This window comes from Stegostoma tigrinum, chromosome 14 (genome assembly GCF_030684315.1).
Source record: "Stegostoma tigrinum isolate sSteTig4 chromosome 14, sSteTig4.hap1, whole genome shotgun sequence".
Classification (NCBI taxonomy): Eukaryota; Metazoa; Chordata; class Chondrichthyes; order Orectolobiformes; family Stegostomatidae; genus Stegostoma; species Stegostoma tigrinum.
The window spans coordinates 78526426-78544388 of NC_081367.1; the positions used below are offsets into that span (position 1 = coordinate 78526426).

Sequence of the window (17963 nt, forward strand, 5' to 3'; positions counted from 1 at the left end):
TGGAACATGACCATAAATTAATTCCCTATTTCTAGAGCCACTCCCTTAAGTCCACTGGGATGTAATTTATCAGGCCTGGGGATTTAACTACTTTGTATCCCACCAACCTCCCTATCACCAGATCCCTACTAATTTTATTTCCTTTAGTTCCATCCTCTGACTAATCTGCCTGTTTCCCCAACATTTCAGGTATATTATTTTTGTCCTCCTTTGCGAAGACAGAACCAAATTATATTTTCAGTTGGTCACCAATTTCTTGATTCCCCATTATAAATTTCACTGTAAAAACCAAAAGAACTGCGGATGCTGTAAATCAGGAACAATAACAAAGTTTCTGAAAAAGCTCAGCAGGTCTGGCAACATTTGTGGAGGAGAAAACAGAGATAACATTTCGGGTCTGATGAACCTGCCTCAGAATTGATCCGAAATGTTAACTCCGTTTTCTCCTCCACAGATGCTGGCAGATCTGCTGAGCTTTTCCAGCAACTTTGTTTTTGTTTATAAATTTCACTGTTTTCTCCTCACATATCTAGAGAAAATTTTACAGTCATCTTTTATGTTCTCCTCAAGTTTACTCATGTACTATTCCTACCAGAAGCCAAAAACAAGATCATGGGATGAGGCCCTTAATGGGTCATTAATTGCTCATTTAAGGGCTTCAGTTGGTTGCATAGCTAGAAGGCTTTCTTCCAGCCTGCCTGTGGGAGAATGAACTGGGGCTGACCAGGTTCCCAGCGAGATTAAACTCAGGTTATGGTTATAATCTGCTCAAAGATACTGAAGGCTGACATATTGTATCTGAAATCAGCTGTTTATCCAAAGGCAACTGCAATCTTCTATGCAAATACTTTTGATAAATATTTAAGGATCAGGTGTATGTCATCACTTTTTATTAAAATTCTGTTCAAGTACCTAATCTACATAAAAACTGCACATTTATTATGATTATTCAGCACTTTCAGTAATATTGCTTTGCAGAGTTTTTAAAGTTCTCTTCTGTAATAATCAAACCATTCCCCTATATCTAACTTACAGATTAAATATGATTTCTGAGCTTGGTGTTTAATTTATGTCCCCAAATCTGCCATGAAATACTGATTGATTTTAGAACAATAAGCCTTTCATAAGCCTTCACAATGCTCAAAATGAGCAATATATCTTGATAATTTCCTTCCAACCATCTTATTTCATGAGAGACTGGAGAAGTTATAAGTTGCAAAAGAAACCTATAACCATTATCAACAGAGCCTTTCACTGAATTACTTGTGTTTACATTTGCTCAAATTAACATTTTCTGAAGAAGGGTGTTTTGATGATGGAGAGACTACAATGAAGGTTTGCCGAGACTGATTCGTGGGACAGCAAGGTTGAAGTATGAAAAGCGATTGGAGTGGTCAGAACTATATTCACTGGAGTTTCAAAGAATCAGGCATTACCTCATGGAGATCTATAAAATTCTAACAGGATAAGATGCTGTAAACACAGGAAGGATGTTCCCAATGACCAGGAAATCCAGAAGCAGAGATCACAGATTAAGGAAATGGGGTTGTCCATTTGGAACTGACGTGAGGAGAAATGTTTCAACCCAGAGTGTAGTGAGCCTGTGGAATTTTCTGCCATAGTGAATGGTCATGGCCAAACATTGAATATGAAGTTTGATATAGTTCTTAGGGTTAAAGGGGTCAAAGAGTATGGGGAGAAAAGAGGAACGGAGGACTGAGCTGGAAGTACAGCCCTCATCATATTGAATGGCAGAACAAGTTCAAGGGGCTGAATGGCCTGCTGCTGTTCTGGTTTTTTATGTTTCAAAGCATACACCTTTATCAGACTGAGAGGACAGTAAACTCTAACTCTATCACAGGAGTCAGAGAAAATGAATGAGATTCTTAATGGGTACTCTGCATCCATATTTACCGACGAGAGGGACATGACGGATGTCGAGGTTAGGGATAGATGTTTGATTACTCTAGGTCAAGTCAGCATAGGGAGGGGGGAAGTGTTGAGTATTCTAAAAGGCATTAGGGTGGATTAGTCCCCAAGTCCGGATGGGATCTATCCCAGGTTGTGAGGGAAGTGAGAGAGGAAATAGCTGGGGCCTTAACAGATATCTTCACAGCATCCTTGAGCATGGATGAGGTCCTGGAGAATTATAGAATTGCTAATGTTGTCCCCTTGTTTAAGAAGGGGATAATCCTGGTAATTATAGACCAGTGAGCCTGACATCAGTGGTGGGGAGGCTGCTAGAAAAGATACCGAGGGATAGGATCTATTTAGGAAGAAAATGGGCTTATTAGTGATAGGCATCATGGTTTTCTGCAGGGAAGATCATGTCTTACCAACTTGATAGAATCTTTGAGGAAGTGACAAAGTTGATAGATCAGGGAAGGGCTGTGGATGTCATATTCATGGACTTCATAAGGCATTTTATAAGGTTTCCCGTGGTAGGCTGATGGATAAAGTGAAGTTGCATTGGAGGCCCAAGGTGTACTATCTAGATGGATAGAGAACTGGCTGGGCAACAGGAGACAGAGGGTTGTAGTGGAAGGGAGTTTCTCAAAATGGAAAACTGTGACCAGTGCTGTTCCACAGGGATTCGTGTTGGCACCACTGTTGTTTGTGATATGCATAAATGATCTGGAGGAAGGTATAGATAGTCTGATTAGCAAGTTTGCAGACAACACTAAGATTGGTGGAGTAGCAGATAGTGAAGGGGACTGCCAGAGAATGCAGCAGAATATAGATAGATTGGAGAGTTGGGCAGAGAAATGCTAAATGGAGTTCAGTCCAGACAGATGCAAGGTGATGTATTTTGGAGGCTCCAATTCAAGAACAAACTGTACGGTAAATGGAAAAGCCCTGGGGAAAATTGATGAACAGAAAGATCTGGGTGTTCAGGTCCATTGTACCCTGAAAGTGGCAACACAGGTCGATAGAGTGGCCAAAAAGGCATATGGCATGCTTTACTTCATCGGACGGGGTATTGAGTACAAGAGTTGGCAGGTCACGTTACAGTTGTATAGGACTTTGGTTCGGCTACATTTAGAATACTGTGTAAGGTTCTGGTCGCCACATTACCAATAGGATGTGGACACTTTGGAAAGGGTCCTGAGGAGATTCGCCAGGATGTTGCCTGGTATGGTGGGTGCTAGCTATGAAGAGAGGTTGAGTACATTAGGATTATTTATATTAGAAAAATGGAGGTTGATAAGGGACCTCATTGAGGCCTACAAAATCATGAGAGGTATAGACAGGGTGGATAGCAAGAAGCTTTTTCCCAGAGTTGAGGACTCAATTACTAGGGGTCACAATTTTTAGGTGAAAGGGGAAAAGTTTAAGGGAGATATGCGTGGAAAGTTCTTTACACAGACGGTGGTGGGTGCCTGGAACGCGTTGCCAGTGGAGGTGGTAGAGGCGGGCACGATAGCGTCATTTAAAATGTATCTGGAAAGATACATGCATGGGCAGGGAGCAGAGGAATACAGATCCTTGGAAAATAGGTGGCAGATTTAGATAGAGGATCTGGATCGACGCAGGCCTGGAGGGCCAAAGGGTCTGTTTCTGTGCTGTATTTTTGTTTGATTTTTGTTCTTTGTTTAGTGTGAAATGACTAACTCCTTGCATCCAAGCAATCAAAGACGTCAAAGACTCAGCGCTGAATCTTACAGGGATCGGAGTGATGTGGGTGTTATGAAGAGGGGAGGTTGACCCCCTATGGTATTTAAAACTGAAACACAATATCCAATCAGTTATGGTGGGAGTAGAGGTCCAGTTCACCTCACCTAGTCTGTTAAACTGTTATGGAGAAGGGGGAGGTAATGAAAGAAAATTCCTGATAGTCAATTTATAAGCCACAAATGACAATTTATTCACCTAACCCTGACAGTGAACAAATGAACAGAATTACTAACAAATTGAAGAATTCCTCCTTAACTACTAATTATTCCTTTTCTTCTGAGGCTTTTGGTCTTGAGAGAGTGCAGTGAAGGTTTACCAGGCTGATTCCAGGGACGGTGGGTCTGATGTACAAGGAGAGATTGACTAGATTGGTATTGTTTCAGCCAGAGTTCAGACAAATGAACGGGGATCTCATAGAGACTTAGAAAATTCTAACAGAACTGGACAGGGTTGATGCAGGGAGGATGTTCCCGATGGTGAGTGTGTCCAGAACCAGGGGTCACAGTCTGAGGACTTGGGGTAGATGATTTAGGAAAGAGATGAGGAGGTATTTCTTCACCCAGTGAGTGGAGAGCCTGTGGAATTCATTACCACAGGAAGTGATTGATGACAAAATATTGAATGTATTCAATAGGCAGATAGATATAGCACTTGTGGTGAAAGGGATCAAAGGCTCTGGGGAAAAAGCAGGATTAGGCTATTGAGTTAGAGAATCAGCCATGATCGTGATGAATGGCAGAGCAGGCTCAAAGGCCCAAATAGCCTCCTTCTGCACATGTCTTCCATGTTTCTATGTTTTATTCCCTTTCTGAACTAAATTCTACTGGTATGCTGTTCCAATAAACACAGGTCACACTTATATAAACCCAAGTAATAAGAAAATAAATTAAAACTTGGTCTGTCAAAGTCTATGTGCCTTTCTTCTGCTGTTCTCAAGTCATAAAGGCCTTTCTTCTGCTGATCTGGCTGTCAGGGATGTTTTCTCTGTGAAGTCTTCTGTGAGGACTCTTACCTAGAAGTGCCATTGTACTTTTATGGACAGATGGTGCTTTATTAGAGAACTTAGTGATTTCTTGTGAGAGCTAAATGCTTATTTCTCAGATGGTGGTTCAGTCTTTTTACTCATTTTTAAAATCCCTCTCCTTATTTACCTTGGATGACATAACAATTTTCTGACTATAACATTGGTCCGAGGATGTCAAAATCATCAGATTTAAATTCAATTGGCTTTCAATCGCCAAGTGCTTAGTTGAAATGAATTGGCTGATTAAAGATCTGTAGCTCGGGATGGGGGTGAGATTGTTGACTTGCTCGCCGAGCTGGCTTGTTCTCGTTCAGACATTTTATCACCATGCTAGGTGGCATCATCAGTGGAGCCTCTGATGTACTGATGTTATTCTACTTCGCATGGAATTAATACTGTCCAATCCATTGTGGTGAGTACTGCCACTTCCGGTTTTGATCTGTATGGGTTTATATATGGGGTCCAATTCTATATGTATGTTGATTGAAGTATGGTTGGAGAACCATGCCTCTCGGAATTCCTGTGTATATCTATGTTTTGTTTGGGCTGCTATGGTTACCTTGTCCCAGTTAAACTGATGGCCTTCATTGTCTGAGTGTACGTTATTAAGGAGGGTTCGTTGTGCTGTTTTGCTGCTAGCTGATGTTTATGTATTCTGATGGCTAGTTTCCTTCCTGTCTGTCCGGTGTAATGTTTGTAGCAGTCGTTACATGGTATTTTGTAAACGACATTGGTTCTGCATGTTGTGGGAATGGGGTCTTTAATCCTTGTGAGTGTTTGTCATAGAGAGGCTGTGGGCTTGATTATCCTAGTGTTTAATGAATAGAATCCCTACAGTGTGGAAACAGGCCCTTTGGCCTAACAGGTTCACACCGAACCTTGGAGCATCCCACCCAGACCCATCCCCCTATAATCCATCTAATCTACACCTCCCTGAACACTATGGGCAATTTAGCATAGCCAATCCACCTACCCTGCACATCTTTGGATTGTGGAAGGGAAGCGGAGCACCCGGAGGAAGCCCGCACAGACACAGGGCGAATGTGCAAACTCCACACAGACAGTCGCCTGAGGCTGGAATCAAACCTGGGTCCTTGGTGCTGTGAGGCAGCACTGTGTCACCATGCCACCCTTCGTGTTTGTTAGTTTCAGAGTAGTTCTAGAGTGTTGCAGTGTGTCCTGGCCCATTTGGACACTTGTTAAAATGGGCCAGGACACTCTGCAACATTCCAGAACTACGCAGGGAAGAGGAAGAACACTTATACAAGATCCTCGCTTTAAACAGATATCCCTGCAATTTCATCCACAGATGCCTATGTAACAGACAACAGGAGGACACAGTACACCCTAACACACTGGCCACGCTCCCCTACATCAGGACCATATCAGAACTGACAACAAGACTCGTGAGGCCACTAGGAATCATGGTGGCCCACAAGCCCACTGCCACTCTATGACAAACACTCACAAGAATTAAAGACCCCATCCCCACAACATGCAGAACCAACGTCGTTTACAAAATGCCATGCAATGACTGCCACAAACATTACATCGGGCAGACAGGAAGGAAGCTAGCCATCAGAATACATGAACATCAACTAGCAGCAAAGTGGCTCAGGAAACTCTCCTTAATATCAGTACACTCAGACAATGAAGGCCATTAGTTTAACTGGGACAAAGTAAACATAGTAGCCCAAGCCAAACACAGACATGCACGGGAATTCCTAGAGGCATGGTTCTCCACCCATACTTCAAACAACAAACATATAGAATTAGACCCCATATATAATATCATACAGATCAAACCGGAAATTGCACTACTCACCATAATGGAGCAGACAGTATTAATTCCAAGTGGAGTAGAATAACATCGCTTCATCAGAGGCTCCACTGATGATGTCAGCTAGCTTGGTGATGAAATGTCTGAACAAGAACAAGCCAGCTTGGTGAGCAAGGCAACAACCTTAATTGGCTGAATCCAGCTAGTTACAAAAAAGCAAACCAAGCTTAGGGTTTCCAGTCACACAGCCAACTGACCCAAGTTTCTATTTCAGAGCTGGCTTTACATCTTTAGCTACATACAGACACTTTGTTTTCTATAAACCTCTGAGCTTAAAAAAGCAATTTACTTCTTATAGGAACACACACTCTTCTCTCTTTTGTTTACAAACAAATTCTAGCTCCCTGTCCTCCAATTAATGATTACTCTGCATAACTTTGTAATAGTGGGCTGTGGCAACATGTATGGCAGAATTAGACAAAACAATCTGGCGAGGCCAACCTCCATATCAAGATCAAATTGCTTCATTTTGCATGCCCAGAAATCAAGCCCTAGGGAAAACCCAGCATGGAAACCGGTGGATATAGTTTACTGCTTCCTCCGAGTGACCTCCATGTTGCTCCGATGACCAAACGGCATGCCAAAACGCAGTCCAGAAACAACATGTCCTACTTCCAGAGACATTGATATCTGACCTTCAGTGAACCATTGCTACCAACCTGGTACCTCTCCAATGGAGAACATTCTGAGAAAATTAATCTCAACTTCGCAAGGCAAGGTTTGGTCGAGGGTAGTCAGCATGGCTTTGACAGAGGGAGGTCATGCAAATAAATCTGTTTGAATTTCATGAGGAGATCACCAAGTGTTTGGATAAGGGGAGGGCAGTTGATGTAGTTGATGTGTGTTGCAGCAAGGCCCTGCATGGAAAACTGATAAAGAAAATAAAAGTTCATGGAATCCAGGGTAACTTGGCAAGATGAATCCAAAATTGGCTTGGTGATCGAACACAGAGGGTAGTGTGACTGGAGACCAGTGCCAAAGGTATATCACAAGCATCAGTCTGGCCTTCTTTCAGCCGTGGGCATAAAGAATCCTGTGGCACTACTCAGAAAAGAGCAGCAGCATCCTTCCTTATGCCCTGCTCAAAAATACTCCTACCACCGTCTTTGTCAAAATTTAGTGTTAATTTCACTCCTACGTATGAAGAGTCGCTGAGCAATAATTGACTGCCATGTTTAACAAGACAGCAGTGACTATGGCCTAGATTGTTACCAATCTTTTATGGAGAAAGTGAGAGAGAAAGCTTCTCTCCCAAGCCAGAAATCATGGATACTGCCGTAAATCAGAAGTTGAAAATCTACCTTCATGCCTCAAGGGATATACACTGGGAAACATTAATAATGAATGCACGAAGTAAATGGCCATAATACGATGATGGTGACTAATTGTGTGACATGTCATTGATTGTGTTTTCTCTGTAAAATCAAGAACAAAAGCATTGCCGGCCATTGTGCCAGTTATAGAAAATAAACAATTGTTATTTTCCGTAAATTGATCAACATTAAATTTGGGAGTTTTAATAACTGGTGGATGATTGGCAACATAAGTTTTATGATCAAGAACTGAGCTGAAAATCTATCTACGCTTTTCTCAAAACATTAAATGAACCTGTGACTGATTTGGATAAGGGCTAAATACTAAGAGTCCAGTAATGCTAATTTTTAAATCTTAAAAATATTCTAGAATATCCATGATTGAGTCCATGGGAACATAAGAATGTATGTAACAGGAAAAGACTGTTGCATCTCATCTGACCAAAGCTTTTTTATGTAATTAGTTTAATTGACGATGCCAAGCATCAGCATCAGTTTTAAGCTGATGATCAGTGTCTTACCTTGTGTATTTTCTAAAATTAATGAATATTGTGGGTTGGAAATATCAAGCAATCAAAAAGTTTGAAGGCTGACAGAAACAATAAGCCCAGAGGCAGGGTAATGGAGACTGTTAGACCCATCAGACAGGGTGGAGCGAGTAGAGCTTTCAAAACCATTCAGTCAAATTTTACTCACTATCTCTGATGATTGTATGAAAAGCTTGAGGCATGACCTTTTTATGATCAACTATTGGTTTTTGAACATCGTACTTAAGGTTGTATCAATGTAATAAACACACCACTAAGTTAGGGTCTTGGATATCGAATAGGCTTTATTATGATTCTTCAGTACTTCCTCTAGTTAAAATTTACTTTCTTGAGTCTGGTTAAAAAAAAAGAATGTGCCTGATTGTGCTGGCTTTACGTGAGTAATTTTGTCACTGTACTGATAGAATTGCCCGAGTTTCAAGAGAAAATGGAAAGAAAGTTGATTTTCTTTTGTTTTAAAAACTATGTACTAGTGATTATTGACGAAGAATGTTGACATGTTTGTATATGGGTCACAATACCTACCATTTTAAAAATGTTAGTTCTTTAGTTGCAATGCAGTAATGAGGAAAAGAGTCTGTAGTTTCTACATGAAAGCTGTTAACATCCTAGGAAGTTACTGCCTTAACCAATAAAGAACAAAGAAAATGACAGAACAGGAACAGGCCCTTCGGCCCTCCAAGTCTGCGCTGATCGAGATCCTCCGTCATCTATTTTCTAAAGGCCTGTATCCCTTTGCTCCCTGCCCATCCATGTACCTGTCCAGATGCATCTTAAAAGACACTATCAAGTCTGCATCTACCACCTCCACTGGCAACGCGTTCCAGTCACCCACCACCCTCTGTATTAAGAATTTTCCACGCATATCTCCCATGAACGTTCCTCCTCTCCCTTTGAACTATGACCCCTAGTAATTGAGTCCCCCACTCTGGGAAAAAGCTTCTTGCTATCCACCCTGTTTATACCCCTCATGATTTTGTAGACCTCAATCAGGTCCCCCCTCAATCTCCATCTTTCTAATGAAAATAATCCTAATCTTCTCAACCTCTCTTCATAGTTAGCACCCTCCAGACCAGGCAACATCCTGGTGAACCTCCTCTGCACCGTCTCAAAAGTATCCACATCGTTCTGGTAATGTGGCGACCAGAACTGTACACAGTACTCCAAATGTGGCCGAACCAAAGTCTTGTACAACTGTAACATGACCTGCCAACTCTTGTACTCAATGCCCCATCCGATAAAGGAAAGCATGCCGTATACCTTCCTGAGCACTCTACTGATCTGCACTGTAACTTTCAGGGAAAAATGGACCTGAACACCCAGATCTCTCTGTACGTTAATTTGCACCAGGACTTTTCCGTTTACTGTATAGTTCGCTCTTGAATTTGATCTTCCAAAATGCATCACCCCGCATTTGCCCGGATTGAACTCCATCTGTCATTTATCTGCCCAACTCTCCAATCTATCTATATTCAGCTATAATTTCTGACAGTCCTCTTCACTATCCGCTACTCCACCAATCTTCATGTCATCTGCAAACTTGCTAATCAGACCACCAATACCTTGCTTCAAATCAATAGTTAGAAAGCAAAATCTTTATTGGTGTGTGTCAGTCTGGTCCACTTTGATATACACCATAGTTTTTTTTTAGCAATGCAGTTTGCAATACTTTGCAGTACAAGAAAATAAATCTTTTCAAAAGGGCCAAAGATTGTTTTGGCCTAAAGATTATTGCTGCCAATAATAATGGACAAACACAATTTATTTCAGTATCATTCCTTTACCTGCTGCTTTCACAGCAGCAATAATTAATTCACTTTAAATAGGTTAATGCTTCCTTTAATGAAGCAGAGTAATATCATCTGAACTTCAGCTTTCACCCATAGCACTTTCCAGAATTTTTGCTTAATGATTTCATAACATAAACACCAAGATTTTCAGTTTCTACATTCATCAACCTACATTATTTCTGGTTTTAATGGGAATGTTTACTTTGTGCCTGAGTGCCAAAATAGCGCATAGGCAGTTCTCCCACATTTCCATTTCCCTTGCAGTCAATGGGTTGACAATTTTTTGATGCTCAGCTTTTTTGATGATGCTCATCATTTCCCAAAGTGACATCTCAAATGGGTAAAAATCATGAGCAGATGAACACTGACATGCAGGAATGTAATTGTACTGTTTGAAGCTGCATTTCATGCTGATCAACGCCAGAAATAAAGCGCAGGTTAATATTTAGATGTGATCATTCATCAGAGTTGAGCCATAGAAATTGTTTGGATTGTTCTAATTTCCTGTCATCCCTGTTGCAGGTTAGATACAAATTAACAACTTAAAATTAGTTCAGTTATTATTCCTTCTTTGTCCCAGACCCTCCTCCTTTCAACAGCCTTGGGCAGCTGTGTGATCCAGAACAAGAATAGTGAACTGGTATTAGCCTGCGAACATAGACTATCTTGCCAATTAGGGCCATATTGTAAGCATTTTATAAACTCCAATTCATAAATGGCATGATGCACTTGAGGTTAAAATTAAAAGAAAAGTAATTGCAACATATGCAAATTTGTATGAACTGTGATGCCTTTCAATTTCACGTTTACGATAACTTGGAATCTTTCAGGTGAAATTTTATTTGGATTGAGAAGTAAAAATTACAATTAACAATAAAATACTCGAAAAATGTGCTGAGTTAAGTCTTTATCAAATTTCTTTGGGGTAATGTAATTGTTCCCAGTCACCTTTACATCTATATCACATCCACACATCCAGACCACTCAACTCCTCATCCCTCCTCCTGAATAATTTCTAAATTCACTAATTCCTAAATTTACCAAATTTGGCATCCAAAAACTGCCCTTTTGCACAGTTTAGGTTTTATTGCCTATCTTAAAAGATAAGCAACTCAAGTATTATATGCAAAAACAGAAATTGCTTGAGAAACCTAGCAGGTCCGACAGCATCCGTAGAAAGAGAAACAATGAAACGTTTGAAGTCCAGTGACTCTTCATCAGGAGAAACCTCTCTGCTGAGTTTCTCCAGTAATTTCTGTTTTTTGATTAGGTCTTCAGCATCCACAGTTCTTAGTTTAATTTTAATAAGTATTTATAAGCCTGTTTAGTTTATGTTTATTGCTGTATTTTTACATATCATTATATCAGCTTTCCAGGAGCTGCTTAGGTTTTCTGAGACCTTTATTCAGTTTGTTTTAGTTGTTTAGATGAGTATGTGGTTTGAGTTGAAAGGCAAAGATATATGTTTAATTATTTTGTATTACGTTTGTTAATTGTTTGTTATGGTCATCACCAACGAGCTAGTAGCTTTTTATAGATTTTCAATAAAAATGCTATCAGTTCCCTCCAGACCAATGGCATCTATAAAACCCTTCAGTGCATTCTATTTATCCTCCGTATTTAATGTGAATGAGATTACAGAAACACTCAAATGCAAGAAGGCTACCATGAGGAACAGTAAGAGGGGAAATTGAGGACGTGATTGTTGGTCCATGGGAACCAAGAGTGCAGGATGGGATACATTCAATTCAGCTTCCTTCTTTCCTGCTTAAAATAGCAACTGGATCATTGCATTGTGATAGTCTGTCAGTCTTTTATAAATGTTGAAAAATAGTTGTTGACAAGTGATTCTGAGCATTCAATGCCCATTGTTTTCCTTCTTTGATGTACAAGTGATGAGTATGAATACAGCAACAATTCACTATTAACTATTGCAGATCCCATGGTACCACCAAAGGCTCCAGGATTCTTTCTTAAAATAAAAATCTGGATCCATTCAAAAAATGGAGCTTCTTACATAACTGAATTTGGATTTAAGCACAATAATCATCATTCCAATTAGCTACAAACTCGCCAAATGTACAGAGGAAAATATGTCACCTTGTGGCAGCACAGTGGCTCAGTTGTTAGCACTTCTGCCTCACGGCACCAGAGACCCAGGTTTGATTTCACCCTTGGGTGACTGTGTGGAGCTTGCATGTTCTGCCTGAGTCTGTATGGTTTTCCTCTGGGTTTTCTTCCACAGTCCAAAGATCTCTGGGTTAGATGGATTCTCCCAAACCTTTGGCATTGGTGATGGGCTTGGAATCAAAAACATCCATCCTCCTCTGGCACGGAATATTACATTAAGAGATCTACAAAATAAATGAAGTAAACCTGAGATTTTTAATTGTGTCGTTGCTTTCAATAGAAAAAGACTCCATGCAGCACAATTGTGGTTAAATTATAATTTGTTATTTTTCAAATTGAATTTTCATTTTGCCTAACAACTTTATAATCATAACATTGTAGGGTTCTATTTACACATTGAATTAACTTGCCTACATATCAGTCTTACACAGTTCTGAGCAACGGTCATCGGACTCAAAACGTTAATTCTGTTTCCTCCTCCACAGATGCTGCCAGACCTGCTGAGCTTTTCCAGCAACTTTGTTTTTGTTCCACAGTATACTCTTTGAAGTGTGTAAATTATTCATATATATGTCACAATTCCAAATGTACAGGTCCTTGTTAATATATTGCTTCATAGTTGACATGTTTCCACTTTCCATTCGCAGGTGAAGTTTGTCGCAAATCATACACACAGTTTTCTAACCTGTGTCGCCATAAAAGGATGCATGCCGACTGCAGAACACAAATCAAGTGCAAGGACTGTGGTCAAATGTTCAGCACAACCTCCTCATTAAACAAGCATAGAAGATTCTGCGAAGGCAAGAACCATTTCACTACAGGGGGATTATTTGGTCAAGGCATCACTCTTGCAAATGCTACAGCTCTGGACAAGTCCAGTCTGGTTAACATGAATCATAGTAATCCTGGTCTTGCTGACTATTTTGGTGCAAATAGGCACCCAGCTGGATTAACATTTCCAGCAGCACCTGGCTTTCCATTCAGCTTTCCAGGTTTGTTTCCTTCAGGTCTTTACCACAGACCACAATTGATACCTGCTAGCTCACCAGCGAAGGGTCTACCAGGCATAGAGCAGAACACCAAAAACCCAAGCCAATTGCTGACGTCATCTCAGATGCTCCCGAGCACACCAGACCTTTTGAAAACAGTAAATCGACAGTCATCCTCAGATGAGGTGCAACTAGTTGAAGTTCCATCTGACAAGTCATCTGAAGAGAAGCCACAAGGTAAAACCAGCGATCATTCAGAAAGTAGTGATCTTGATGATGTAAGCACACCCAGTGGCAGTGACCTGGAGACAACATCTGGATCTGACCTGGAAAGTGACATTGAAAGTGACAAAGAAAAAAATAAAGAAAACGGTCAAAGTGCAAGTGACAAAATCTGTAGCCCTCAGGAAGCAGCCCCTGTCAACAACAATAAGAAAGAATTTTCCAACCACTCACTTTTTTCCCCTCCACTTGATGAACAAATTGCTGTTACAGGAGCTGTAAATGATTCAATAAAAGCTATTGCTTCTATTGCAGAGAAATATTTTGGTTCTACTGGACTTGTTAGCATGCAAGATAAAAAAGTAGGGCCACTGCCGTACCCTTCTATGTTTCCATTTCAATTTTTCCCTGCGTTTTCTCAACCAATGTATCCATTCCCAGATAGAGACTTAAATGTTGCTGTACCTTTAAAAGTAGAACCACAATCACCAAGGGAGCTGAAGAAGCTAAAGAGTGGAAATTCCGAGTCACCATTTGACCTCACCACCAAGCGCAAGGAAGAGAAACCAATGCCAGCAGTGACTTTAAAGCCAATGGTCTCCCACTGTGCCAGTGAAGAGCAACCGCTGGATTTAAGCATGAGCAGCAGAAGCCGAGCTTGTGGAGGCATGCAGGCCGAACCACGGAAAAACCACGTGTTTGGGGAGAGGAGGGATTCTAGTGTTGGGCAAGCTAAAAGCTCAGACCATTCCCTGCAGCATGCCAAGCCAACCCCTTTCTTCATGGACCCCATTTACAGGTAAGGCAGTATGTTGCATTTGTTTTAATAATTTACTGAAAATGTAAATGAACATGTGGAAAACTGACAAGCATTCTCAAAGTAATATTAAGCAGAGTAATTCCACTGATTCAATTTTCATTTTGAATGCAATGTTGTAATTTTCAATAACCATTCAAACCACATCTTTAGCAGCTCTGCTGGCTCTCCCTGTTTGACATTAGAAGCATCACACTTCCTTCTCACTGGCTGGCATATCCAAGTTAAACTTAGAATCGTATAAGCCACACAGTGCTTAAAGAGGCCATTCACCCACCACGTCAGTACTGACCTTCTGAAGAATATCCTACTCAGACCCACTACCAAATCCACTCTCCCCCCACAACTCCACATTTCCCAATGGCTAACCCACCTAGCTTACACATCCCAGGACACTATGGGTGATTTAGCATGGCCAGTCCACCTAACTTGCACATCTTTGGACTGTAGGAGAAAACCGGAGCACCTGGTAGAAATCCACACAGACACAGGGAGAACATGTAAACTCCATGGTCAGTATGGACTCAGTAAGCCAAATGGCCTGCTTCCACACCATTTGAATGATATGATTATACAATTACACACAAATTTAGACACCCAAGGCTATGGATCAGATCAGGGTCCCTGGTACTTGTGAGGCAGGAGTGCTAACCACTCAGCTACTGCTTTATTCCAGTTCAGAAGGGCTCCATTTAACAGAGGATTTTTTATGAAATAAATTCCAAGTTATATTGTCATTATTTAACGGAATAACATTCATTATATCAGCCCTACAGGATCATATTTTACAGTTCAGTTAAACTATCCTAACTTGCATTCCTTTTGCTTATAGCTTCATGTTCAACTTAACTGGTTTATAATTAGTTTGACAACAATTGTTAAAAATTTCTTCTTTCTTATTTTAAAATATTACATCTTGTTGCTGTTTTTATAGTCTCATGTACTGAAAGCATCCCACTATACGGAAAGGCAGCAAACCTATTTCCCTGCATCTCCCAATGTAACATTGCACTAACTAATAGATTCCCAATGAAATAGAATATCCAATGGGCTTCTCCTTACCTCCTCCATGTGGCCGGTTCTTCCATTTGCTCCAGAGTCCAGCTGAGATCACTGTCTAGAGAATCATGGGCATAAAAAATTGACGAGGCCGAAAGTCATATTTTTAGAAGTTTGCTTGCATCAAACTTTGGACTTGTCTATTAATAATTGCTTTGGCTCAGGCAATAAACTGATTAATATACTGCCCTTTGTATAGGTTTTTCAAAATGTTTTCAATGACTGAGATTAATTTTGTCAATTTTGTAAATAATTTTGTCAAAGTAGAGTGGAAAAAAGGAAACTTTCTGACCCAGTTGAAGCACTAAAGGAGAAGTACATGAAACCTGCTCCTGGTTTTTTATTCCATCCACAGGTAAATCAACTTGCTTTTTAATTGCATTAACATTTGTGAAACAGAGCCAATGTTATTTCAAACTAATGCTTCAGGATTGTTATGTTTTGATAATGTTAAGTATTTGTATTTATTGCACATATCTAAGAATATTGTCCTTCTACAGCACAGTGTATTGGCGTACATTGTAAGTCAGAGTTAGCAAGTATCCTTTAGCATTATTTTTTCTGATATGTGAGGACTATTATGGTCCAATTGCGCGGTTATGTTATTGTGTTTTATATATAGATGTACAAACCCAGGAGCACACTGTGTTACTGTTTATTATTAAGAGATATTTTGAAACTCAGTCACACAGTGTATTAATACATGTTTGTGAAAGGATTAGATTTAGTGAACAGCTTGTTATTATTTATTATGTGACTTGAAAAGAAGGATGTGAGTTGTTGTCGCCAAATTTGTTAATGGGGAAAAGTATGAGGAGAGCACAGTCTGTAAACAGACATCAGTTGATTGAGTGTCATATAGTCACAGAGATCTACAGCCCAGAAGAAGGCCTTTCAGCCCATCACATCAACAATGGTCAAAAACAACTATTTCATTATTCTAATCTCATTTACCAGCACTAGGCAAGTACCCTTGCCTGCCTTGGCATCGCAAGTTCACATCTAAATTCTTATTAAATGTGCTGAGGGTGTCTACCTCTCCACCCTTATATGCAGTGAGTTTCAGATTGTCATCACCTTCTGGGTTAAAAAGGTTTTCCTTTCATCTCCACTAAACTTTCTGCCCCTTGCCTTAAATCAATGCCCAATGAGTGGGTAAGCATTTGGCAGTTTGAGAATAGTGTGTGAAAACTGTGAGACTACCTACTTTAGTAAGTAGAATCGAAAAGTCAAATATTTAATTGAAGAGAGGCTGTAGAATCTCGAGTAAAGAGGGATCATGAAACACAAAATGTTAGCGTGCCAACACAGTACATAATTAGGAAATTAAATGGAATATGGCCTTCATTGCAAAGAATTAGAGTTTCAACATTGGGAGGTCTTGTGACATTCTATAAGGCTTAGGCAAGACTGCACCTAGTACACTGTGAACAGTTTTGGTCACCTTATTACATACTTGAATTGGAAATAGTTCAGAAAATGTTCACCAGGTTGAACCCTGCAGGAAAATCTTGCATTTATATAGCACCCTTCACAACCGTATTATATCTTAAAAAAGCTTTGCAGCCAATGAAGAAGTTTTAAAATGTATCCATTACTGTGATGTAGAACATACAATAACCAACTCGCACACAACAAACTCTTATGAACAGTAACATGAGCGATCATCTTTTGCATTGCCCACTGAAGGATAAATATCGTTCATGATTCTTAGGATCTATTATATTCACTCAAGCAAGCAGTGAGGGCTCACTTTAACGTCTCATCCAAACAATGCATGCCCAACAGTGCAGTGCAGTGCAGCCACCCCTCAGCACTGCATAACTCTGTGTGCTCAAGCCTTAGCCTGGGACTTATCCAGGACATTGTGACAAAGGACTTGTGTCTTATGAAGAAAAAATGAGCAGGTCTGGCCCATATTCAGTGGAGTTTAGAAGAACAGAGGTGATTTTATTGAATCAAGTCTCCCAATCACCAGAAATGCTCTGTCTCAAGAATCATCGACTGTTTACATTTTTGTGCAATTTCAGTAGTGATCCAGGTGGAAGCTTGTGCAGGAGACACTCCCCTCTTTTTACAACCTCAGCTGCTCAATTCAGGGACATATTTTAAAGCTCTTAAGCCGTTCAGTGGGTGGGTGAGTGAGTGAGTTTGTGTGTACTTGAATGAGTTAAGGCAGGGGAATCTGGGTTGGCGTGGCAATCACATTGGATTGGGCCAGAAGGAGGTAGGTAATTCAGCCAGGGTCTATCTTCTTAGGTTGGAATGTGTAGCCAATTACAGGTGAATGGGAGAGAGATAATGGGAACTGCAGATGCTGGAGAATCTGAGGTAACAAAGTGTGGGGCTGGATGTATACAGCAGGCCAAGCAGCATCTTAGGAGCACAAAAGCTGATGTTTTGGTCTTAGACCCTTCATCTGTCTGCTTTTGTGCTCATCCAGCTCCACACTTTGTTGTACAGGTGGATGGGAGATCAGTTGTTGTGGTGGCTTGACTTGCAAAGCAGGGCAGGATCTATACAGGGCCCTGACGAGTGTTGCCAAACAAAAGGACT

At 40.5% G+C, this 17963-nt stretch overlaps 1 protein-coding gene across 9 annotated transcripts in view; it reads left to right on the top strand.

Moving 5' to 3' along the window:
- The window catches only part of mecom (MDS1 and EVI1 complex locus), a 992273-nt gene that overhangs the window by 882300 nt on the left and 92010 nt on the right, over nt 1-17963 (top strand). For 5 of the 9 annotated variants that reach the window (XM_059651242.1, XM_059651246.1, XM_059651244.1 and 2 more), the window contains 2 exons: nt 12968-14330; nt 15672-15762. In XM_059651242.1, the coding sequence (XP_059507225.1) occupies nt 12968-14330; nt 15672-15762 (1454 nt within the window). The remainder of the gene's footprint in view (nt 1-12967; nt 14331-15671; nt 15763-17963) is intronic. The other 4 variants (XM_059651243.1, XM_059651247.1, XM_059651245.1 and 1 more) reach the window with 1 other exon arrangement.